Consider the following 27,434-nt stretch of genomic DNA (forward strand, 5'->3'; position numbering starts at 1 on the left):
GAACTATAGTCCACGGGAGGTCTGAGCTGAGCAAGGAGTAGGCTGATTATACTACTGATTAAACACAACGATTTACACTCACCTAAAGGATTATTAGGAACACCATACTAATACTGTGTTTGACCCCCTTTCGCCTTCAGAATTGCCTTAATTCTACGTGGCATTGATTCAACAAGGTGCTGAAAGCATTCTTTAGAAATGTTGGCCCATATTGATAGGATAGCATCTTGCAGTTGATAGAGATTTGTGGGATGCACATCCAGGGCACGAAGCTCCCGTTCCACCACATCCCAAAGATGCTTTATTGGGTTGAGATCTGGTGACTGTGGGGGCCATTTTGGTACAGTGAACTCATTGTCATGTTCAAGAAACCAATTTGAAATGATTCGAGCTTTGTGATATGGTGCATTATCCTGCTGGAAGTAGCCATCAGAGGATAGGTACATGGTGGCCATAAAGGGATGGACATGGTCAGAAACGATGCTTAGGTAGGCCGTGGCATTTAAACGATGCCCAATTGGCACTAAGAGGCCTAAAGTGTGCCAAGAAAACATCCCCCACACCATTACACCACCACCACCAGCCTGCACAGTGGTAACAAGGCATGATGGATCCATGTTCTCATTCTGTTTGCGCCAAATTCTGACTCTACCATCTGAATGTCTCAACAGAAATCGAGACTCATCAGACCAGGCAACATTTTTCCAGTCTTCAACTGTCCAATTTTGGTGAGCTCTTGCAAATTGTAGCCTCTTTTTCCTATTTGTAGTGGAGATGAGTGGTACCCGGTGGGGTCTTCTGCTGTTGTAGCCCATCCGCCTCAAGGTTGTGCGTGTTGTGGCTTCACAAATGCTTTGCTGGATACCTCGGTTGTAACGAGTGGTTATTTCAGTCAAAGTTGCTCTTCTATCAGCTTGAATCAGTCGGCCCATTCTCCTCTGACCTCTAGCATCAACAAGGCATTTTCGCCCACAGGACTGCCGCATACTGGATGTTTTTCCCTTTTCACACCATTCTTTGTAAACCCTAGAAATGGTTGTGCGTGAAAATCCCAGTAACTGAGCAGATTGTGAAATACTCAGACCGGCCCGTCTGGCACCAACAACCATGCCACGCTCAAAATTCCTTAAATCACCTTTCTTTCCCATTCTGACATTCAGTTTGGAGTTCAGGAGATTGTCTTGACCAGGACCACACCCCTAAATGCATTGAAGCAACTGCCATGTGATTGGTTGATTAGATAATTGCATTAATGAGAAATTGAACAGGTGTTCCTAATTATCCTTTAGGTGAGTGTATAGCGGCATTTTTTCAATTTATGCAGATTATGCCTATGGATAAAAGTAGAATCACTGAACAGCAGATTTGACTACAGTCTTTTTTTAACATCACACAACACAACATAGAGGGGTAGCCGATTCGTAGCGAGAGACGCACACATGCATGCCCAAACCAGCTACATTGGTAGTCTTCATCTCTCCAAAAATGTGTTTGAGGTTTGTATCACCAAGACTAAACTTTGTTTGGCCTTATGCTGATATAATTGTATATTCGGTTATGCAGTTATGTTAGATATGGTTAATTATCACGTTTACATTAACTGCAATATGGCCAAATTCCAGTTATTAAATCAGAATATTCTTGTGCATGTACTGTAAACAGACATTGTTCCTCTAGTTGTGTTGTCAGAAATGATGAGTTTTTCTGTGAGTGGGTCTCCATCTATGCGGTTGAGTTGTCTGTAAGAGGTGAGTGCTCAGAGCCATTAGACAGAGATGCACTGAAGCCATTATAGCAAATAACATTTAGAGCATCACAGTCCAACAACGCGTGTACGTGTGTGGATTCACTATGTAACATCTGCTCCACAGAGACTGATGTGTGTAAGGGTGTGGCAGCAGAGAGAGAGACAAAGACAGAAGGAGGAGAGGACAAGGAGGGAAAGTGAAGGAGTACTTAGTCAGCAAAGTAAAAGAGAGGACAAATATAAAGAAAGGGGCCCAACAGGCGGAGAAATTGTAAATAGCGGGAAGACAAGAGGACATGTGGCAGAGAGAGAGAGAGAGAGAGAGAGAGAGAGAGAGAGAGAGAGAGAGAGAGAGAGAGAGAGAGAGAGAGAGAGAGAGAGAGAGAGAGAGAGAGAGAGAGAGAGAGAGAGAGAGAGAGAGAGAGAGAGACGAGCGAGTGAAGTCATCATTTGTGCTGGGCTGTGCTCTCTCCTCCCCTCTCTCTTACGTCATTGTACACACACACACACACACACACTTAGCACGGGCAAAGAGGAAGACGAGAAACCGTCCTTTCAGCATCCTTTCAGTAGCAGCTTAGCATCAGTATCCAAGATTGTCCACCTCACTGTCAGGTAGGCTTGAATCTCTCCTGCTCTTTCATTCTCAATAACACACACCCATCTGGAAGTATTTATGTCATACCTACAAGGTCAAACAGGACCAGGAGGGATTTATGCATGAGACGCATTTAGCTTGTTTTTATAGTAGGCCTAGCTACATAATATATTTCACATATTTTTAGAGTAGCCTACATTTGAATATGTATTTCGCACATAAAGAATAAAAGGAATATAGGCAGCATTAGGCTACTTGTTTACCAGAACCTTTTAATTTCTCAATGCAAGAGTTTCATGCATTTTTCTTTTATAGATTTAATGTACTTTCACTTTATTATTCCATCTATAAAAGGTAAATGCAGTAGTAATTTATTATGCTTTTACGGATTATATGATGCTTTCACGAATTACAAATAGGCCTACCCAATATTAGAAAGAAAGAGAGAGAGACAGAGAGAGGGGAAGCCAGCAAAGACAGCTGAAGCTAATTTAGTAAAGTGGACTAGAGGTCTTCTCGGGTCCTAAAAACTGTACCCGACCCGAATCGACCCGAATCACTACTTACCCGAACCCGACGTGCATAAATTATTTTTTTTAAAGAAAAACCCGACCCGAGACAGACCCGATAAAATTAGACCCGAGTCCGACCCGACGCCATTTCCTTTAGAACCCGACTGGACCCGAACGTAAACGGCATTTACATTGTGCACAGCCTGCAGCCCTGCGTTTCTAAAAAAATGCACTTAACATAGACGCGCAAGTGTAAGCGTGCTGAAGTGCTAAAATGTCAATCACACATCACTGTAACCCATTACGTCCTATAAAATTTGGCATAATGTTATTTACCGGACCATACGATGATTGGAACCACCATTCGTTTTCCCTGACATTTTTCGCAATTTCTGTTATCGCCTTCATGCTTTTCTGACAGTGTCGCGTATTTTTAAAATTGATTGACAGGCCTGGCTTAACGACAATTCAAATACTTGCATTTAGTCAAACATCCATCCACATGATGGCGCACTAGTTCTTCTTGGCAAAGGGAGGGATTGGTTTATGTGGAGCGAGCAACTGAGTAAATAAATGCGGATGCAGCCGTGCTTCTGCTTATAGCCCATTTGCACGTAGAAGCGCGGATTCGCTCTCTCACTTAGAAAAAGTGAGAGAACGGTGTCAGTGTCATAGAGTTGTTTTAAATACTGCAATTTTCTTAAATGCCCAACATAGTTTAAAAGGATTCGGGTCTTCTCGGGTCCATTTGGAAAAGGCATATTTATTTTAAATTACCCGAGACCCGAGGCCATTAATACCGAACCCGACCCGTGTCCGAGACACTCGTCGGAGTTTTGGACCCGAGCCCGCTCGGGTCTCGGGTCGGACCTCGTGTTTTCGGATCCAAGTGACCCGTGAAGACCTCTAAAGTGGACTTCATTAAATTACGGCTTTTAGTGCGAGTTATATAAATGTGTCTGAGTGTGTGCGCGTTTATATTATATTACACCAAATGTCCCCACAAGGATAGTGAAACCTGAAATCGCCTACATTGTGGGGACCCGCCAGCGGTCCCCTCAAGGGAAATGGAGTAATGAACATACTGATGTTTTTTTGTTTGTTTAAAAAGTAAAAATGTAGAAAGTTTTCGGTGATGGGTAGGGTTAGGGTTAGGGTTAAGTGAGGGGATAGAATATACAGTTTATACAGTATAAAAACCATTACGGCTATGGAGAGTCCCCACAAAGAGAAACCAAGTATGTGTGTGTGTGGTTCAGGTATACCATTATGGGGAGAATATGTTCCCATGGGATATTTTTTTGGTCCCCATTAGGAAAACAGGTTATTAATCAAACTACGTGTTTTTTTGAAAATGTAAAAATGCAGAAAGTTGTATGTGATGGGTAGGTTTAGGGTTAGGGGACATGATATGCAGTTTGTACAGCGTAAAAAGTATTATGTCTATGAAATGTGCCCATTAAACATGCATACCCAACGTCTCTCTCTATGTGAGTGTGTGCGCGCGTGTGGAGTAAATGAGAATGATTTGTGAGCATGGATCATGGAACAGTGTGGGACAGTAACTCTGGGTGTAACCAGTACAGAAACATTACAGCACCAGGATAGCAGCTTTCACTGTACATAACAGACATCGAGACATTCATTGTTAGGAGAGTTCATGCTATTTATTATTATTATATTAACATTAATTATATTAAGTAACACAGCCTTGAGGAAAACAGTAACTATAAAAAAAACACAAAAGTACACACATTTTCATTAAGATGCCAAACAAATGATTTTTTGTTGCATCTTTCCGCTAGAATTTCTAATCTCTCACATCACAGAATGCTGCCATAGACACTGCTATAACAGTGATATGATGAACAGTTGTTTACAGATGTTACATATCAAAAATTTCAGCACGGCTGAAACACTGTATTTAAGCCATTGTTATTGTTAACTAAAACTCAAATTATTCATATCTTTTTTGATAATTTAAATTAAGCTCAAATAAAATTTAAATATAAATAGATGAAAACCTTAAACCTAAAAAACTTTAAAAAGCCAATTAAAGATATTAATAAATATATATATATATAATATAGAACTATACGTAACTATAATAGAGTAAAAGTAACTATAATAGTAAGCTATATAAATAACACTAAAATAAACCAATCAAAAGCTAGGACTGGAAATATCCATATAATGTTGCAATAAAACATTATAAAAAAGCAAAACCTCAAAACATATTTTTGTCTCTTTTTTTCTTCTTTAAAATTCTGTCTTTCTCTCATTTTAGATCTGACAGCATGGCTGAGGGTTCAGGTGAGGTTTCGCTGGGAGAGGTTGAGACAGCATTTCGTAAATTTGCAGTTCATGGAGACACCAAAGGAACAGGGAATGAGATGAATGGGAAAAACTTTGTTAAGCTGTGTAAGGACTGCAAGGTCATCGATGGGAAAAGTGTCACCAGCACGGATGTGGACATCGTCTTCAGCAAAGTCAAGTATGATTATTCGCACTATGACCGACAGCAAACTGTTTTATTTTTAATCCTGTGCAATGGACGTATGCATGACTGGGCCTAACTTTGTGCTGTTCTGTATCTGCTTATGTGTCTTAGGGTTAAATCAGCACGTGTCATCACGTTTGAGCAGTTCACTCAAGCCATGGCCGAGTTGGCTACAAAACGTTTTAAAGGGAAGAGCCAGGAAGAGGCAGTACAGCTTCTCTACAGTCTCATGGCTGGCAAAGAACCTGCCAACATTGGTGTCACTGTGAGACCCAGCCAATCAAATCAGTCTGTTTTCATAGATTAAGCAATAACCATGTACAATAACCATGGATAATCTGTTTCTCTCTGTAGAAAGTGGCAAAAGCCTCTGCTGTGGACAGGCTAACAGACAGCAGTAAGTTCACTGGTTCTCATAAGGAGCGTTTTGATCCGTCTGGAAAAGGAAAAGGCCGTGTTGGGAGGGAAGACATCCCTGACACCAGTGGATACGTCTCGACATACAAAGGCCAAGGCACCTATGACAGCAAAGTAAAAGGGGACGATTGAGAGAGGAAGGATGAAAAGAGAAAAATGCTTTATGCATGACATAATGTGTATGTCTGATGTCTTCCTGGTTTTATTTCCGCAGCTGTGTTGTGACTTGCCTGCAAAAATAAACCCTGGCTAAAACTTTTTCATGTGGTAAAAAGTACTGTCTCTAACCCACTTGGCTTTCATAAGTTAACATATCATTTCATTTTAAGAATAAATAAAACTAAATAACAACAGTTAAAGGGTTAATTGTGTCATCATGTACTCATTCTCATGCAGTTCTAAACCTGTATGACTTTCTTCTGTGGAACATAAAAGATTTAAAATAGTTTAAAAGATTTTAAAAAGTGTCAGTTTTTGTTTGTCCCAACAATGGAAGCCAATGGTAACCATTCTGATTGGTTACCAAAATTCTCCAAAATATCTTCTTTTGTGAATCACAGTAGAAAGAAAGTCAGTAACACAATTATGCATAATTACAACTAACCCTAAACCCAACACTAATAACCCTAAGCCTATAGTACGTTGTTGTAAGATTACTCAGTACTTAAATATTATACATATACACTGCAACAATTAAGGACACCTTAAAATTGTAACCAGAAAGTCTTGATTTTTGGTTAAACTATCCCATTAAGTGCTTCTTTTTCTCTGCTGGTGTTAATACTGTATGTGTGCTGGATAAATGAGCTTTATTGTGTGTTTTCGCTTTGTTGCACTGAGATCTCTATCAGACTGTAAACACTAAACTGAGTCGACGCAAATAAAGAAACGCCATGTGGGAATATTTTACTTAAATTACAACACACATTATTGTGATGTTTTGCATCATTTATGACTGTCTTGTGTTGTAGACAGAGGTGTGGTGCGTTTCTTTGAATAGCTGTTCTGGGGCTTCAATCATTACAAAACAGAGATCCTTCCTGGGAAAGTGCATGTTTGATTGCTTAGAAAAGATAGCAGCTTTCATCATATTTCATGGCTTTGATGCGTGTCATTGTGTTGTATTGTGTGGTGTTATAGTTTAAAACTCGGTGGGGTTTTGTATTTCAGTGTATCTGAGGCAAGTCACAGTTACATGAACTGATATCTCCCTTGTTGTAGCTTTTTTTTTAATTCATATTGCCGATGTAAAGCTCCTCTTTAAAAACACACACATACACCTGAATCTCCCTGCCTGAATACAGAAGGAGGAGGAGGTGCTGTCAGGATATAAAGTTGAACATCACACAGACTCTGATTTTCATTTGCTCCCACTGAGACTCAAAGGGCAGAAACAGAAACAGCCATCAGACATGAAAGGTGAGAAAATAAATCACTGTTTCAATTCTGAATAATTATTCAGAGAGTAAGTGCCTAACAAACTTGGCAATATGCACCTGTTAAACATTCAGGGAAAAAAAAAACATTCAGATGTTGCTTGTGTGTCTTATAATATAGTTTTGAATAATATATCATTTATTATAGTAACATTTTATATTGTTATTTGTTTTTAATTGTATTTATTACAAGTCTATTGGAAACTCATAGATACTTCAGAAATGTATTTGTTATTTATTTTAAACAATATAAATATCAAGAAGTTTTTGTCAAGAATTATTTATACAGCTTTTAAAGACTAATAAGCTTATCTAATATTTAAGAGGCAGAAGCATCTGTTACATTAATTTGTTTATATTGTGCTAGAATCTGCAGACTTTTTTAGATTTTGTACGAAACAAATCTATGGAATTCTACGGAATCGATTTTCGTAAAAAAATGTTTTCAATATAGCTGAAGTTGCTGCACTCTTCATGGTAGCCGAAATAATTATTAAATTATGCTTAAGGGGAAGTCTGCAGATGTAGATTTCATGTGGGCTGAGTTATAAGTGAAAGATTTGTATACATTTGATCTCATGGTTCAAATTTCATGAGCTTGAACTAAACAGACAAAATGTGTAATGTAATCATAGTTATGACAGAATGTGATTACCCTTTGTGAACAATTTGATCAGGAAAAGGCGTTGTGCTGTTCTTTGTGTTGCCGCTGGTGTTCGGCCAGCAAAAGACCTACACCTGGGACGTGCCAGGACAAACCCTTGCTCCAGACCCCATCAACCGTAAGAATCATTGCAAATCTCCTTGAAAATCGTAATAATACTGTAACAATATGTAAATGAACAGCAACATAAAAGATAGACATATAACTTTTGCGACTAATATCTTTATTCCTCTCTACCTAGCGTGTCTGACTGACCAGGACTCATGTGGTTGTTGTGTGATGCAGAGGAAAAAATGGCAGTTAGAAGAATATTTAAACTCTAGTATGAATTCACTGGAGGATTCGCTGGCCAGAGCACAAAACACACTGAGAAACATAAGAGGTACACACAAACGCTGCTATCTTTGAGCACATACATCATCTCAAGCTCAACAGACCTTTAGTTTTGTAAATAAACATTTTAAAATGTACAGAGCGGATGTTTTATATAATAGACAACTTATTTGATGCACAAAATGAACAGTCAAAATAAAACAGAAATCTGACTAGACTAGAAATAACTGCACCTAATCTGTTGGTCTTATTTATTTTGTGTTATATTTTTACATACATGTTTCATACATGTTCCTTGTTCATCTTTAGAGAATCGAGTGGCGTTTTCTGTGGGTCTAACCGACAGGAGACGCTGTATTGGTCCGGCAAGGACGGCAATAAATGTGGTCTATCAGAGCATCTTTATCAACATTGGAGAGGCCTACAACTCATCCACTGGTGTGTTCACGGTTCCACGGTCAGGCGTGTATAACCTGGCATTTACCGTGTTCAGCGACGCAGGCTCACCAGGCGCATTGCTGTCCGTTTGTACCAGTATCAGGAGGAATGGTGTGGCTCTAGCAGCACTTAGGGAGATGTATGATCAAGACCAGGAGGACCAGGCCACAGCGGTCTTACTCGCGCAGCTAAGAGTCGGCGACCGTATTACCATCAGTCTCCACACTGGCTGCTGGCTCTGTGATGATCAGAATCATTACAACACATTCAGTGGATTTCTGCTGTATGCTACAGAGTGAAGCTCACAAACACACACATACACAGACTTTAAAGGCTAAATTAGTGAAGAGCTCTCATAGATGCAATGTATACAACTATTTGACCGTATAGACAAACCTAGACACACTCACTCACACACACACTTCGGGTTTACAATCTTTGTGGGGAATCTCCATAGATGTAATGGTTTTGACAGTGTACAAACTTTCTGCATTTTTACATTTTCAAAAAAACAGTTTTGAGTCAATAAGTCTGTGTGAATTCAAGTTGAAGTGCCCACCGGTATAGAAAAAGACAAACACACACAGACACAGACACACTCAGTAAGATAAATGTTGTAAAAGGCACAGATGTTGAACTAGCATTAATAAAATTAAATAGAATTGTTTCTCTATCATTGGCGTTCTCCTTCCCCTAGTACTTCATCTAAAAAATATTTGGTGGATTACACCAATCCTCTCTTAAACTAAATTTAAAAATGTCTCTTATTATGTTATACGTACAATATTATGGTTTATGTAAAATACATAAATGTAACAAAACAGTGTTTCATCAACGGCTACCTAAAGTACAAATCAATAATCAAAAGACTAAGATCCTAAACTTCCGATATTTCATTCATTTTATTTTGTAATAATCGGCAATTCAGTATATAATATAAATAGTAACTTATAATACTCTCTACTTCTTATTATAAGCAGTAGAGACATGCTTGTTTTGAAAAGAAATGTTTACAAAAAATACATTATATAATTCTACCTGTTTTTAGGCTGTTGTTTTATGAGTAACAAAGTGTGTTTGTTGGTTAACAACCATTGCTAGTGTTATGGAAGAATGAGTTAATCTGAAACATGTATGAAGTGTTTTGGTAGATTTAGTGCATTTTGAATGTGAAATTAACTGTTGTGCCAACTTGAAAGTTGATTAGGAGAATGCCAGTTACTCTCATTTCCCATTTCCTTCTGCCAGATGATAATGCATAACTTACACAGATGAAGTTTCAGAATTACATCACTGGGATGAACCATTTTAAACCAAACAACATACAAACATGTATGTTTGATCTCACTAAAGAACAAAACATTACTGCTCCATTGATAATAAGGGTCTTGATACACCCATAACGGATAAGATCAGCCAGTTGTTCACACAAACACGTGCAACCAGAACAAGCTGACCTACTGATACTCTTGTCCCTTTTTCTGTTTTATCGGTTCTCATCCTCTTATAACACACACACACTTATAACACACACACACGGACTTTAGTTCAGGAAGACATCTGGGCGTTTTTTGCAGCTCCTTGGGATTTTAAATCAGAGCAGCTATATGCACACACACACGCACACACACACACATACAATAAAGTTTGATGGCCATCGGGGTGGGAAGGCCCTCTGTGCCTGACATCAACACAAATCAAAACTAAGCACCAACAATTAACAGAGCAGATATCATTGCTTACACACCTCCACCACACAGTGAGTGTTTAACGGGGTGTTTTCGCCAGTAAGGAGTGTCATTGCTGTGAACTTAACGGAGGACTCGAAAAAACCTATAAACACCGCCAAAAACGACAAAGCTAGTTTGACTGGAGTAAAAGGAATGAATGAATGAATGAAATCTTTATTTCGAACAATTCATAAAAATAATAATAAAATAAATAAATAGACAGCAATACGTATGAAGTATCCATACAAATAATTAAACACAAAAACAACAAAAATTATTATTATTTTTATTTATTTTTTGCATAATAATCAACCTGTTCGAAAAGGGATAGGTAGAAGCCCTAGGCTTATCAAGACCTACCCCCAGTAACTACCCAAACCAATTCACAATCAGACTAAATAAATCTAACATAACCTTTTAAATAATACAAAAAAAATACCTGCTAAATTAAAGTAATACTTTATCTTAATATTAACCCTCTGGGGTCTGAGGTGTTTTTGGGGCCATTTGGATGTTCTGTGATGCCCTTACATTTGTGCTTTTTTCAGTTATTTATAAACATGTTAATGGCAAAGGTGTAAATTCACTCTATATAGCACAAACAGGGCTACCATAATCTGTGAGCAACTTGTATGTACATTGTTTGTATTTTTAAGAGAATATTGTTTATGCGTGGTTATTGAAAAAAATTAAAATGAAAGCTGCTGAAATAAGACCACAAAACAAATACTAAATATGTGTCCACAAGACTTTTGACAAATGGATGTTGACGCTTCGAGTTCTGGCTTCAAAATGATCTGAAAATCATCCTTCCTAATCATTCACATAAACCAATAGATTGTTTTAAATTGTGAAAAACATTTTTTTGTTTGCCAAGGCAATATGCAGATGGGCGGAACGGCCCAACCCCTATCATGAATATTAAGTGGTTCTCAGACAGTGACCCTACATAATAATGAGCCTTTCATTCAGGGGTGTCACACAAGAAATAATGCAAGGACAATATATATATATATATATATATATATATTGTCATTGCATTCTTTCTTGTATATATATAGCCTAAATATATATATATATATATATATATATATACACACACACACACACACATACATACATATATATATATATATATATACAAACAATCAAAATATAAATGAAAGCCAAAAGCACATTTTTAGTCATACCTGGAAACAAATTCTAGTCAAATGCTATATGGGCCATTCTACAGAATCTTGAAAAGAAAATAGTCTTTTTCCATAAATGTCTTATAAAGTATTATTTTTTAAAGTAGACCAATACAATAAAAATAAACCAGTCGCATTTCAAAGTCGTTCGCGAAATGACCGCCAGGTGGCGCAAAGGGACATTTATCAAAACGTAAGTGGGGCTAATGTCAATTAACAGTAAGGATGAAATTCTACAAGTTATGGTAATTTGCAAATAAGCCTACAACAAACATTTATTTTTAAACAAATATTTTTAAATATGCAACATGCACGTTTAAACAACAAACAATACAATCTGAACCAGCGCTTCTGCTCCTGTATTGAGACATGCAGCGCGTTGCAGTTACGATCCGGGTTCCAGTGGCCTTAATACATTCACGGCTTTTTAAAATGTCACAAAGCGTTTTGAGATGGTTTTGAATGAAATATTGAAGTTTATAATTAGGGTATTTTGGCACACCACGCCGAGTGGCTATGCATTATTCTAAAATCTGGCTTTATTCTGGCATGTTAAATTAGAGTTTGACAAACGCGGCGGCGCGTTCATTTGAATTTATTTTTCTCATAACAGCTAAAAGAACTTACTGCGTAATTGTTGGTCATACAGATAAGATATCATCTTTTAAAACTGTAAAAGGTCTACTTTTATTCATGTAGGCTAAAGTAGGCCTACACTCACAGGCTAACGACAAAACGTTTTCTCGCTCATGACAAACAAACGTTTGGGCATTTCTCAGTGAGAAAATTCATAGCCGAGTGGTAGAACTTACGGTTCGATCATCAAGATGACACGGGTTCAAATCCCGAACAAACATGGTCTATTGTAAATTTTATATTTATTAATGCAGAGAGATTTGTGTAGCTCTAAAACTCTGGTACACCATACAGTTTTTTGCTTATATTTATAAAATAAAATTACCATGCATTTCCATTTTACACTAAGGAACAATAGTATCCAACAGAACGACTTTGCATCTGTAGGCTACCAATCGTATGAGGCCAATCGTAATTTCAAAAGCAGTTCTGTAAAAAAAGTAATTATATATATATAGCCAATATATATATATATATATATTTTATTAGGCCTATTATTATTATTTTTTTGATTCCCTACAACCTAGAGTTTTTAAAAACATGGTTTTAAGTAAAGTGTGATTTGTCAGGGGGACGGGGATTTCCTTCTGGTCTAAACATCCCTGCTTCTGCTGAATTATTTGAATCCCCACACCCCTCCCTCCACAGTAATCAATGCTATAGGCTACTTCACCAATAGACCATATCAAATATAAAATAGAGATATGCAACAGAACAAGCACGTTTAAACAACGATAAACAATAAAATCAAAACCAGCGTTTCAGTTGTCCATAGTTCAAGTGGCCTTAATGCATGCACGGCTTTTCAAAATTTCACAAAGCGTTTTGAGATTATTTTGAATGAAATATTGAAGTTTATAATTAAGTGTTTTGGCAGACCACGCCGAGTGGCCCTATGCATTTTTCTAAAATCGGGTTTTATTCGAACTTTTGCTAACGACAAAAGTTTATCTGTCGTCTCTGTCTCCGGGAACTGCGCGTCACAAAAATGAACCGAAAGCCACTTCAGCTCAGTCACTATAAGAAATCGGCTCTGTCTAATGCCTTTAAATGTCTAAATATTCAGGCTAATAAATGTTATCTGATTATGTAATCCATATGAAAACGAGAGGTACAGAGGATCTACTCAAACATGTAGCCTATGTAAGCGCTTCCCAATGAGAAAATGACAAGGGTGAAAATCTCGCTCTAATGAAATGTAGCAGGCTAAATCGCCCTGAATTAAAATGTAAAAACAGATCAAATAATGTATTTGTCGAAATGACAACAAATGAACATGCGTTTTTTCAGATTATATTTAGTTTTGCTTGGAAAAAGCTGGCCCAAACCAGTTTTATTTCATCAATTATTGAAATAATGAAATATTTAGTAATAAACTTTTATGACAGAAAATTCACTAGGCTACATGTAACTTAAATCATTTAATTCCTTCATTATCAACACTGTCTAGAATAGCGATTTAAGTGTGAATTACGACTTCTCTTTGTGTTAAATCAGCCTCAGACTCCGATAGCCTGTGGGGGGTTGGGGGACAGTTCAGTGCTGTGCGCGCAGGACAATAGGCCTAGGTGTTAATGTTCCTCTTTCATATGGAGAGCGAGGGAGACTAAATAAACTTGTTAAAAAGAGATTCAGCGCGAGAGAGGCAAAGAAAAACGCATGTTTTAATTTAATTATGTTGCTTTGGACAATTTTCGTTTTGTAGGCCTACTGTTTTAATTGTTTAATGTCATTTATTTGGCAATACAAATTTAAAATGTCGCAAGAATAATATTAGCCTAGTGTTTCTTATTTTGCATCGCAAAAGAAATAAACTCTAAACCCGATGCAACCCTGTTTTAAATAAAAAAAAACACTTTATTTAAACCTTGAAATGTTCGAACTTGGTTTCAAACTTAAGTAATTTTAGTGTTCTTTTACATTACACAATAATTTAGCAGACTAAAGACGAGCTTCTTCATTTTCATTTTCTGATGCAATCGGCTGACAATCTTCCTTCATCAGTTTGTGTCCTTTGTGCAGCGGCTGCGGTTCTACTGGAATGTAGCAAATTTATGTTGTAATGATAATTAAACAAAACTCTTGACTTTAAATAAGTAAACAGTTATAAACAGTTAGCTATTTAAGCATCAAGAAGGTAAAATATAAACGCTGTTGGCCAACATCGGTTAACAACATGTATGCCACATTGAGATTCGATCTCGGGTCGATTGAAGCTCCCTGAAGCTCGTGTTGATGCGTTGATCACTGAGCCACCGTTTGTACGCTGTTAGAGTTAAAGTCTTATGCTTTTGTAAAGCTTCATTGATGTAGCCTAAATGTTTTTATTGCAATGTTTTTATGTTTTCATTATTTATTCAATTTCATTTCAGTATTTCAGCCTAATTTCAGTATTGTGGTAATGAATTATTTTAACTACGTTTCACTTGTTGAATTCATCTGCTACCAGCTTTCAATCGCTCTGAATGAGCAGCAGATTACGCATTAGAGAGAATAAACGAACACTTTTCAGAGTCTATGATTGTAGCGCCTCTTAGCGGTAAAAGGTAGCAAATACACCCCACATTTTACCGCCGCGGTGGAACGGCTGATGTGGGCGTTGTCATGGCTTTCCTCTACATTTGCGTTTGAATAGCGCGCGTTCTCCGTGGGCGTGTCAGATTAACGCGTAATGAAGTGTAATGAGCTGGGGAAAAAAATTCTGACAGCACTCTCTTTTCATACAGATTACATAAACTGAGAATATTTGTTTTTTATATAAATTACTTCATTGAAAAGAAGAGAATTCAAGCTTCATAAAGAAAAATCTCTCGTGCCTGTGTGACAAGTATTTGCAGAGTTAGAGTTAATTTTTCGGACGCGTTTCAGAATGGACTGCACTGACAGAGAGAAGGCAAAACTCGCATCATGTTTATTTTTCTTCATTTGACAAAAAGCACAACACTTTGTTTTTATTGTGAGTATACAGAAAAATAATATACACTAAACAGGATCGACTGATGTATAACACTTACATGTAAGATTAAAATCAACAGAGTATTTTGAGTCTCTTTTGCACTGATAAGAAAAAAAGTCTGCCTATCGCGCCGGCGCGATAGCCGACCCCAGGGGGTTAAGATAATGAAAAAATAAAATAAAAGCATAAACAAAAAACATGATCAAACTGCATTTCCAACCATAATGAAATATCATTCACCCTCTTCACTTCTGTACTTATCAAAAATAAAACTTTTACACCGTTTTTTGAATTGCAACATATTAACACTTTGTTTGATCGAACTGCTCAGACCATTCCACAAAAGCACCCCACAAATCGAAATACACATACTTTTGAGTTTTGTCCGAATCCTATGTTGACTCAAATTTAAATCCCCTCTCAAGTTATAACCCCCAACCCTATCTGTAAATAACTGTTGTATGTTTCCAGGCAACTGTTTATTTATTGCTTTATAAATTAATTGAGCGGTCTTAAATTTAACGAGATCATTAAACTTTAGAGTGTGCAATTTTAAATATAGCAAATTAGTATGCTCATGATATCCTACCTTATTTACTATCTGTTGTGGGAAAAATTAATGTTTTAGTTTCATCTTGATATTGTGCGGGTTGTTCTTTTTCTTTTCTTTCTTTTTCCCTTTTAATTCAATCATGTATTTTTTCTCTCCTGGAATGTTTGCATATACCCAGCAGGAACAAGGGCACACACACATAGCATATGGAGACAGTAAAACCCAGGGGGGTAAGAGGGACCACTGTATTATAAAGCCTTTTGACCACATAGCATATGGAGACAGTAAAACCCAGGGGGGTAAGAGGGACCACTGTATTATAAAGCCTTTTGACCACATAGCATATGGAGACAATAAAACTCAGGGGGGTTAGGAAGGACTATTGTATTTCTAACAAACCTGCTTTTTCTGGTTTCCCTGAGGGAAACGGAAATTTACGGGAGGGATTCTTAAGAAGAGGGGGTATAAAGGCTGTATGCTTGCTGTGTGATTTCAGGTTCTGTGTTCATATCATTGGGGTAGCTGCCATGGTATTTTTGTGAACAAGCCTCCTTTAAAAGAAATAAACATCTTTTAAAGTACAATTTGAATCAAATGTCTCTTACTATGATGCTCCTTGTTAATTAAATTGTTTTTGCCACAACAATTTTGGTGTCAGAAGTGAGGATCTCACGACAGTTCCTTCTGGTCCTGAGACGGATTTGACGGAGTGAATCGCCCCGGTACCAAGCTACTGGTCTCATACCTCGGCGGTTTGAGAAAGAACTCAACAGATTACGAGAGAGAGAGCCAAATCCCGATTTTTCGGGACCAGGAGGGACTCGACCGAGATCTGAAAAGAATCCGGTGGCAGTAAAGCATCTTGGTAAGAGACCTAAAAAAAAATTTATTTTATTTTTATTTCCATATGGTGTAATTTGATATAACTATTAGGCGAACCATAGTGGCTGAACTATCTGTTTGGTACGGGCAGAGAAGGTTTTCGAGGGGTGAATTGAGGTAGTGACGGGCATTAGAAATAAATAAATTATAAAAAACTGACACGTAACAAAAAATTTTAATGCCGAAAACTGAAATTGACACCTGAGGAAGTCGGATCAGTTTCATACAATCGGAAAGATTTGTTGCTAACTTGTTTTTTGTGAATTATACTATATCCAGTAATTGTAACACGTGGACCAGCACAAACGAACCCGTCACTACAAGCCAATTTTATGCCGAAAACTAGCTCGTAAGGCGGACGAAGGAGCCGCCGTGGCTGATTATTGGTTTTTCCTTGAGTAAACCATAATTACCGAGCATATTTGCTAACCTTGCCGGATCGAGGTGACAGAACCGGGTCTGTTGAAGACGTTTGACAGATTAAGACGCGTCGAAATTAAAAATCCAAGACAGTAAGATTCAGCCAAAATGGGATCCTCTTTTAGTAGGCCTAACAAACTAGACAATTTTTACACACCAGTTTTCGGTCAAATGAAAAAGAATTACGGTCATAAATGCATGTTAGACATAGAAAAGCTAATTAAATATCATGATTTTCCTGAAGAAGGGACATTGAGCAAAAGAAGACTTAATATTGTGAAAAAGTCAGTAAAAAAAAGCAGCGAAAATCAACAGAATTGTTACGGTGGTTTTCGTCATGTATGTAAAGAATGTGAACAGACTATAGACTGTTGGATTGAGGAAGCCGACAGAAGAGAACGAAAGCGACTGATGAATGAATTGAGCAAAGGAATGAATGAGGATGTGTGCGTGAAAACGGCTCCACCGGAGCAGAATTCTACTAATAAACAGTGTGCTTTTGTTTTCCAAAATGCAACCGAGTTTGTCTCGGCGCCGCCGGCATACAATCACTATCCCGTGGCGGAACTGAGAGCCCTGAAACTGGACCACGACCTCGACCGCTCCCCGATCCGAAGACCAGCACAAGATGCAGCACGGAATGCACAAGCAGCAGCACGAGAAGCAGAACGAGCAGAAACAGAAGCGAGAAGAGCGCGAGCAGCGGCGGAAACTGCAGCAGCACAAATGTTACAAGAATTCCAACACGCACCATCACCGCCAATCCGACAGATGGCGGCAGAATCCTCAGCGCTCACTGCCACAGACAGCGAAGAAGAAAGAGAGGACGAAGAACAGGATGTTTTCGGAGACACGTCTGAAATGTTTCCCGGCACAACTGGCGCAGGAAGATCGAGCACCAACGGGCCAAGAGTGACAAGATCAAAGGCGACTAAAGGTGGAAAGATCAGCGGCACAACTTTGAAAGTCATCGCTCCGAAAGACACCGTTCTGAACGTAACAGCTCCGATGGTCGAAGTTGCGGGACCGGAAGGGCCAATGCTAGTCTTTAGAGCTTGGACAGTGGCTGATATGAAAGACGCGATGGCGCATCTGCCGGAACCACAGGACGCGGGCGACAGATTTGCGAAAGAACTGCTTATACTGTGCCAAGAATTCAGCCCGACTTCACAAGAACTGAGACGGATGCTGGGGGTGAAGATGGGCCCAGCAAACTGGCATAAGGTGAGCGGAAAACTAGCGAGCACGGATGTGAGACGAATACACCCAGACTGGGAACACCCGAGCAACGAGCCTTACAAAAAGGAGGTGGAAAATTTCAGTAACGCAGTAAAGGCAGCATTCCCTCCGCGTGTGGACACTGAGAAAATTACATGCTGCACACAGGGAAAGGATGAGCCCGCTAGCAACTTTTACTACAGACTTTTTGAGACATTTGAAAAACACAGCGGCTTGACGGAGCCGAAGGATAGAGGGAATCAACCAGGTACATGGGAGAGTCTTCTGCTAGGTCATTTTCTAAAAGGACTGAGACCAGAGATTGCAAGAGGAGCGAAGGCAAGTTACGTAGAGTGGAAGAACGGACGTTTAACTTCAGCCTTGATGCACGCTATACACGCCGAAGATCAGCTGCAGGAACAGAAATATCGAAAACCACTCACAATGGCAGTTGTGCAACATGAAACAAACAGACCTGAAGCCCAACAAAGGATGAAAGGAAGAGGTGATGGAACAAGATGGCGATGTTATGTGTGTGCTACGAACAACCATATGCTCAGAGACTGTACCAAATGCAGAAGATGCAGAAGAGACGGGCATTGGAGCAATGCGTGCCCGAATCTGAAGTCGGATTGAAATAAGAGGATCGGAGAGCGGGACGGAGAGGGTCTGGTTCGAGGCAATCGGTGTCTGTCCACAAGCCAGATAAGTGATCATTTATTACTAACAAGCACACACGACACACACACACACACATACACTGATTTACTGTCTGCTCTCCGCAAGGAAGAATCTGCTTGCAAATCTTTGTGTGTTTTAAGCAATGTTGTGAATGTTGAGAATTTTAGCAGGGTTTCTGACGAATGTTTGAAAATGTACAAAAGCACGGGATTCTCCCAAATGCCGAAATACCCAATGATAGTAGAGGGAGTAGTAATTAACTTTCTGGTTGACTCGGGAGCCTCTATTAGCACTTTGCGACCATGTGACTTGCCATGTGTGCCGAAAATGACAGGAAAAGTGTATGAAAGCATTTCGGCTTCGGGTCATCTAATTTCTGAACAAATTACCGAGCCCTTAAGGTGCGAGACAGGGGGGGGTCGAACTCTGAAACATGAATTTGTCTGGTCGACCAACTGTCCCGCGCCGCTAATGGCAAGGGATTTAATGTGTAAATTAAATTTGATCCTCAGTGCTGATTTCTCCGGAATCAGCATTGAGGAAGCACCACAAATGACATGTTCCAAATTCGAGCCACAGTGGGCTTACGAATGGCAGATAAAAGATGTTGATTGGGCAGAGATGATTTTGAAATTGGCTAAAGATCGAATAACACCAGTCAACACAGAATTTATGACGCCTGATAGAATGCATTGCACGTCACATGTCGTAAATGAGCGTGATTCACATTATGAGGAAACCTGGTTTAGTGGAGAGGAGAATGAAAGTGTGAAATTTGACTCAATTTTCTGGACAGAGAATGCGTGTGCGTTGTATGCGTCTTTGAATGAAAAACAATTGCAATACTATTTAATGGCAGGAGACAGTGTTCCTCATTTATCTGTGTCCAAGGACACAAATATGCAGTGGGAAGAATTGGGTTTTTTTGTGAATAACTGTTTGCGGGCTACAGACTGGGTTGAAATTGATACAGACACAGCACAGAGCAAAAGTGTTAGAGCATTTAAATCAAACTGCGATTTTGATGTGCGAGTTTCAAGAACCGTAACTGTCATTGTAAACAATGATGCGACAAAACAGGGGGTGAGAGCTATTTCTGCGTCAGAAATTGATATTTCTCTGGCAGAAATACCTTCAAACTTGTGGGCAAAACACAAGTACGATGTGGGTTTGATAAAGGGATGCGAGCCAGTTGTAATAACCCCAAAATCTGATTACAAACCGTGTCAAGCGCAATATCCACTCAAACGCGAAGCATTGCAAGGCATAATGCCAGTATTTAATTCCCTATTAGAGGAGGGGATAATTGTGCCATGCAATGATTCACCAGTGCGCACACCAATTTTTCCTGTAAAAAAGAACAGGGATAAAGGGCAGCCAACGGAATGGAGATTCGTCCAGGATTTAAAGGCTGTAAATTCAGCGGTTATTGCCAGGGCAGCACGTGTGCCAAACCCTTATAATATTTTGTCACAAATTCCGCAAGATGCGACGTATTTCACTGTGGTGGATTTGGCTAATGCTTTCTTTAGCGTTCCAGTGGAAGAAAAAAGCCAGTTTTGGTTTGCGTTTGATTTCAACAATAAAGGCTATAAATTTACACGATTATGCCAGGGATATTGCGAAAGTCCAACCATCTATAATGAGGCCCTTAGGAGAAGTATTGAGCCTCTGATTTTGACAGCTGGAACGGCTTTATTACAATACGTTGATGATCTATTAATTTGTGCCAAAGATAAAACCACTTGCATTTCTGACACTGTGACTCTCCTGAAACATTTGGAGCGGGAGGGGCACAAAGTCAGTCTTTCAAAGCTGCAGTTTGTGAAACAGGAAGTGACATTCCTGGGACATGTTATCAAACCTAACAGCAAGGCATTGTCTGAGAAACGGGTAAGTGCCATAAAAGAGGTGCCAAAACCAGTTACAAAAAAACAAATGCTGTCATTTTTGGGAATGTGCTCGTACTGCCGTACGTTCATTCCTAATTATGCCATCTTTGATCAGCCCTTGCGAGCCCTAACGACAGGGAAAGGACTGAGGTCATGTGACAGACTTGTTTGGACAAGTGAGGCTGAGGAAGCGTTTGATAACATGAAAGTGCAATTGGCTATGGCTCCAACGTTAGGACTTCCTGTCATAAACCGCCCATTTATACAGATGGTCGATGAAAAGAATAATTTTATGACTTCTGTACTCTTGCAGACTCATGGTGACAGACTGCGGCCTGTGGCTTATTTTTCAACAAAACTTGATCCGGTAGCTGCAGGACTTCCGCATTGCCTCAGGGCAGTGGCAGCAGCTGAGCTGGCTGTGATGGCCTCCAGAGAGTTTGTAGGATATTCTGATTTAACTTTAATGGTACCACATGCAGTCTCCATGATTCTGCAAGAGCAACGAACAGCACATCTGTCCACAGCCCGATGGCTGAGGTATCATACTATTTTGTTGGACATGCCAAACATAACTGTGAAAAGATGCACAATTTTGAATCCTGCCACCCTCCTGCCCACACAGGAGGATGGCGAGGAACATCATTGTTGTCTGTCAGCGATCGAACAGGTGTGCACACCACGTCCAGACCTTCTAGACGTACCGTTAGATAATTGTGACAATGTTCTGTTCGTTGATGGGTCTGCGTCAAAAGACCAACGAACAGGACAGAATAAAGTTGGTTTTGCAGTAACGACTGAATTTGAAACTCTGATATCTGGCAAATTACCATCACATTATTCTGCACAAGCAGCTGAACTGATCGCGTTGACTGAAGCATGCAAATTGATGACAGATAAATGTGTGACGATTTACACAGACTCGCGGTATGCTTTTGGAGTCACGCATGACTTTGGTGCTTTATGGAAACACAGAAAATTTTTGAAATCAGATGGGCGCCCGATACTAAACGCGTCTCTGGTATCGGACCTCCTCGAGGCCATTCTGTTGCCAGACAAAATTGCAATTTGTAAATGCGCAGCGCATACTAATGATAAAAGTTTCATTTCAACAGGAAACGGCAGAGCTGATATGGCTGCAAAAGCAGCGGCAGCGGATCAGACTAAAGATGATAGTAAAAGCGCCACTTGTGCACAAGTTGACATTAACCTCGACATTTCTCCTTGTTTACAGAGCATGCAGTCTTTTTCCACAGGAGCCGAGAAAAACAACTGGAGAGCGTCAGGCTGCAGCCTTGTAGATGGAGTGTGGACATCAGTTGATGGAATGCCCTGCTTACCCAAACATTTCTTTCAACATTATGCTAAATTAACACATGGTTTAGATCATGTGTCAAAAGGGGGAATGATTGCACAAATGAAAGAATTGTGGTTTACCAAGGGCTTCACAATATTCGCTGAGAATTTTTGCAAAAGATGTGTTATTTGTAATGCGCACAATGTGGCACGAGGCGTTAAAACACAGCTGGTATCCCAGCCAGCCCCAGAAGGGCCATTCGAGTACTTAATGATCGATTTCATTGAATTAACCCCTTGTGGGAAGCAGAAATATTGTCTGGTAATGGTTGACATGTGGTCCAAATGGGTCGAGGCTTTCCCAACCTCGAAACAAGACGCGGCAGCTGTAGCCAAAGCTCTGCTAACCGAGATTGCTCCAAGATGGGGAATTCCAAGAAAAATCAGTTCTGACAATGGAACACATTTTGTCAATGAGGCAATAAAGCAGGTGGGTCAGTTCTTAGGAATTGACATGAGAACACACTGTGCCTATCACGCCGCCAGCGGAGGAGCTGTGGAACGTGAGAACCAGACGGTAAAGAACAAATTGGCAAAATGTTGTGAGGAAACTGGACTCTCATGGGTGAAAGCACTCCCAACCGTGTTAATGTACATGAGAATGAGAAAGAGAGTCAAAACAAATTTGAGCCCATTCGAAATTCTCTTTGGTAGACCACCATTCATGGGAATAGAAGGGGGAAAACGCAGGCTTCCATCAACGGATTTGTGTGAAAATGAGATGTTAAATTACTGCAAGGAAATGTCATGTCTGTTATCCAACATTTCTGTGCAGGTCAAAGCTGCCCAGGGGAAGGTTGCGGAGACGTTCTTGCACAAGATCAGGCCGGGGGATTACGTGGTAATTCGTGACCTGAGAAGGAAGAACTGGAGGGCAAAACGGTGGCGAGGACCGTACCAAGTCTTGCTGACAACACACACGGCGGTGAAGATCGGAGAGAGAGCTACGTGGGTACACGCCAACCACTGTAGGAGAGTTCCGCCCATATCAGAAGGGCAACAGGAGGAGGAGCCTCAGCCACAACAACAAGTGCAACAACAAACCCCAAGATCGAGCCAAAACACCAGGTGCAAGAGCAAGGTCACTCAGAAGGAGTGATAAGGCCGGTGTGCAGAGTAAGGCCATTTGTGCAGCCACAACCAAAGACATCGATCATTGCAGAGAGCTGCAATCACTAGACAAGATGGATCATTCAAGACCGTGCTACCCATTCAGACTGCCAGGAATGCATGAACTTTGTAAGACTATATTCATTCTAACTTTGATAAATTTGTGCTCCACTGAGGGCTGGAAAGTGATGCCTGTGAAAAAACACACCAACTGGACTGAAACATCTGTGCTGAACAGCACCATCAGACAACGTGATAAAAGAGACACATTCACGGAAGTGGAGCCGGTGAGAGGAATGCACGGAAGCATCATCACGATAGAGGAGGGATCAAGTGTGACTTTCGAGTGCAACCCATTCCAAAAGAACTGTCTCGGGTGCGATGGACATGCTGAAGAGTACGCACATTTCTACTTCTGTGAAAGCCCATGTAGGTGGACCGACGTAAAGGCATACGCTCATCACTACAGGGCAGAATACGATGAAAGATTTCAGGTGCGCTCCGTAAATGAAATGCTTAACAACAGATACGGGATGAGAGTAAAATTGGAACATGCGACACGTGCGGACCAAGGCAGGTATTACTGTGCCCTGGACTTGACTGAAACTGACTGGTATGAGACAATAGACATTATGGTAATCGAGGCAACCAGACCACAAACAGCAACGACGACGACACCTTTCTTGTCACCTGTGCCAACCGAGGTCGAACAGGCTACTGAAGAAGAACTGGCCTGGATGGGAAACGGAGACATGAGCAAAGGTCACATAAATCCTGAAGTGCGGAAGGCCATGATGAAATGCCAAGGGAACAAAGCCTGCGCACTGGCGATGCTGCAGAAAGAGGAACTAGAGATCAACACGAGTTGCTGGATGTGTCTGCAAATATCTCATGCCTGGGAAGCCGTCCCTCTGAGGACAGCAACAGTCAACGAAACGAAGTGTCTTATTCCTCAACAAATGACTGATGTGCTAAAAACTGCTGTGGACCTGGAGGAAGGGAGGACACCAATGAAACGACCTGCTGACAACTGCGAACACATACACCAGTATAACAACACTGACATAGCAATTCCACCTTTGAGGGTAACGTATGTCCAGGGTGATGTTTGTGTCTGTTTTAACAGACCAAGACTGTTAAGGACTGGATGGTCTGACTGCAGGATCAAAATCAACATATTGGACAGAACAATGAACAATTGTACAGCAGTCATCGACAACAAAGAAATCAACTTCACATGCCCATTCAACAAACCAAACGAAAGTACACCAGCTGCGGTGTGGGTGTGTGGTGACAGAGCTTATCACCGTTTGCCAAAAAAAGACTGGTCAGGTTGCTGTTATCCAGCTTTAATGAATGTGGGAACTTCTGTGTATTTGCCAAGCAAAGCAGGTAAGAGGGAGAGACGAGATGTTAAGATTTTGCCTGGGGCTTTGCCAAATCATTATGCGGGGTACGTATTAACTGATCCGTGGACAACACCTGGAGCAAATATAGGTTGGTCAATTTTCTTAGGCGTGGGTACAGCGGTGACGATTAACAAAATTAATGGGTTAGCATGGACAGTATTAGCGATAGCCAATAGCACAGAAAATGCTTTGACATTAATAAACGAGGAAATGCGTCAATTGAGAGAATCAGTTATTCAAAACCGTTTAGCTCTTGACATTCTCACGGCAGAACGGGGCGGAGTCTGTAAAATGCTGGGTGTGTCTTGTTGTTTTAACATTCCTGATTACAGTGATAATATAACCAACATAATTGAACACATGAGAGAGGCCGTAAAAGAACCTGAAAGGACTGACAACCAGTGGGCCGGGTGGATTATGTCTTTTTGGGGAGGATGGATGTACTGGATAATTCAAACTGTTCTGCCAATTATAGTAATAGGAATTCTGATTCTATTCTGCTTGCCATGCATTATGAGATGTATTTCCAACTCAGTACAGAGATTGGTCAGAGCAGGAATGTCCATACAGGCAGTGAAACTGACAGTTAACCCAATAGATGATGCATACAAATGGGATGAGTATGAGAGCGACGAGAGTGCGGACATTTACACAGAAATGTGATTTTGTTTTATTTTTATTATTATTATTATTATTATTTTTTTTTATTATTATTATTTTTTTTTTTATTACTTTCTAAAATTCAAGTAGAGTGATCAGGTATACGAAAATCAGACATGAAGAGTATAACTGTGATGAAAAGACTTGAAATGATTGTAACCATTCATGGATTTGATGTAGTGATGTTTTTATCTATTAATTTTTATCTTATTTTATTATATTTATTTTATTTATTTTTGAATGATAAATAGGAGGGATTGTTGTGGGAAAAATTAATGTTTTAGTTTCATCTTGATATTGTGCGGGTTGTTCTTTTTCTTTTCTTTCTTTTTCCCTTTTAATTCAATCATGTATTTTTTCTCTCCTGGAATGTTTGCATATACCCAGCAGGAACAAGGGCACACACACATAGCATATGGAGACAGTAAAACCCAGGGGGGTAAGAGGGACCACTGTATTATAAAGCCTTTTGACCACATAGCATATGGAGACAGTAAAACCCAGGGGGGTAAGAGGGACCACTGTATTATAAAGCCTTTTGACCACATAGCATATGGAGACAATAAAACTCAGGGGGGTTAGGAAGGACTATTGTATTTCTAACAAACCTGCTTTTTCTGGTTTCCCTGAGGGAAACGGAAATTTACGGAAGGGATTCTTAAGAAGAGGGGGTATAAAGGCTGTATGCTTGCTGTGTGATTTCAGGTTCTGTGTTCATATCATTGGGGTAGCTGCCATGGTATTTTTGTGAACAAGCCTCCTTTAAAAGAAATAAACATCTTTTAAAGTACAATTTGAATCAAATGTCTCTTACTATGATGCTCCTTGTTAATTAAATTGTTTTTGCCACAACACTATCCTAATTGCTCTTTTTTGTATTGTGCTTAATGTTTGTAAGGTGGTTTTGTAGGTGTTGCCCCATACTTCAACACAATTTAAATAAGGCAAAAACAAGGGAACAATACAAGATAAAAAGTGCTTTTTTACTCAATACATGCCTTGCTTTCCCCATTACTCCAATACTCTGCGCTACTTTTGTTCTAACATATTTGATATGGGGTTTCCAACAAATTTTATGGTCAAGAATCACACCCAAAAATTTATTTTCATACACTCTTTCTATTTTAACATTATTAATCATAACTTTTACTTGTGTGTCGGTTTTACGATTACCAAACAGCATAAATTTGGTTTTATCTAAATTTAACGATAATTTATTTAAGTCAAACCATATTTTTAACTTATTAATTTCTGATATGACCACCTCCAAAAGCTGCTTCAGATTTTTCCCTGAACAAAAAATATTGGTATCATCCGCAAAAATCACAAATTTTAAGAGGTCAGTCACCCTACATATGTCATTTATGTACATAATAAATAATTTTGGTCCCAATATTGACCCCTGTGGTACTCCACAGGTGATACCCAAGCACTCCGATCTGTACTCACCCATTTGCACAAATTGTAGTCTGTTACTTATGTAACTTTTCATCCAATCTAATGCAACTCCTCTGATACCATACTTTTCCAGTTTATTGATTAACAAACGATGATCGATTGTATCGAAAGCTTTTTTTAAATCAATAAATACTCCCACTGCATATTGTTTGTTATCTATAGCACTGGTAATGTCTTCAATTAACTCCATTAGTGCCATTGATGTATATCTGTTTGTCCTAAATCCATACTGACTATCAACCAATAATTCATGCTTCTCAATAAAATTATCCAATCTAATTACATACAATTGTTCTAATATTTTAGAGAACTGCGAGAAAGACAATGGCCTATAATTCGTGAATTGATTTCTCTCTCCAGATTTATATAGTGGAATGATTTTTGCAATTTTCATTTTGCTTGGGAATACACCTGTATTGAAAGACAAATTATAAATATGAGTTAACGGTTTAACGATTGCACCAATGACATCCTTAATTAAGACCATATCAATATCATTCACGTCTGTTGACTTTTTATTCTTACAATTATTAACAATTCCAATAATCTCAATTTCCTCAGCTGGTTTCAAAAACATAGAGTTGGGGTTACTATTTAAATAATCAACTGCCTTCACCTCACTTTCAATCTGTGGATTT

The 27,434-nt window shown here is 39.4% G+C and overlaps 2 protein-coding genes across 2 annotated transcripts; both read left to right on the forward strand.

Annotated features, from left to right (window-relative positions):
• Positions 1-2,280: 2,280 nt before the first annotated feature.
• On the forward strand, positions 2,281-5,911 carry LOC130072623 (tubulin polymerization-promoting protein family member 3-like). Its single transcript, XM_056237811.1, has 4 exons — positions 2,281-2,362; positions 5,145-5,351; positions 5,469-5,622; positions 5,712-5,911. The coding sequence occupies exons 2-4, from the start codon at positions 5,155-5,157 to the stop codon at positions 5,904-5,906; spliced, it is 546 nt and encodes a 181-aa protein (XP_056093786.1). The 5' UTR covers positions 2,281-2,362; positions 5,145-5,154; the 3' UTR covers positions 5,907-5,911.
• A 1,185-nt stretch (positions 5,912-7,096) lies between these two features.
• Positions 7,097-9,074, forward strand: LOC130072632 (complement C1q-like protein 4). Its single transcript, XM_056237823.1, has 4 exons — positions 7,097-7,193; positions 7,888-7,992; positions 8,116-8,256; positions 8,517-9,074. The coding sequence occupies exons 1-4, from the start codon at positions 7,187-7,189 to the stop codon at positions 8,942-8,944; spliced, it is 681 nt and encodes a 226-aa protein (XP_056093798.1). The 5' UTR covers positions 7,097-7,186; the 3' UTR covers positions 8,945-9,074.
• Positions 9,075-27,434: the final 18,360 nt, after the last annotated feature.

The sequence above is a fragment of the Rhinichthys klamathensis genome, unplaced genomic scaffold, assembly GCF_029890125.1.
Source record: "Rhinichthys klamathensis goyatoka isolate OS25496 unplaced genomic scaffold, OSU_Roscu_1.1 h1tg000501l_1, whole genome shotgun sequence".
NCBI classification, from domain to species: Eukaryota; Metazoa; Chordata; class Actinopteri; order Cypriniformes; family Leuciscidae; genus Rhinichthys; species Rhinichthys klamathensis.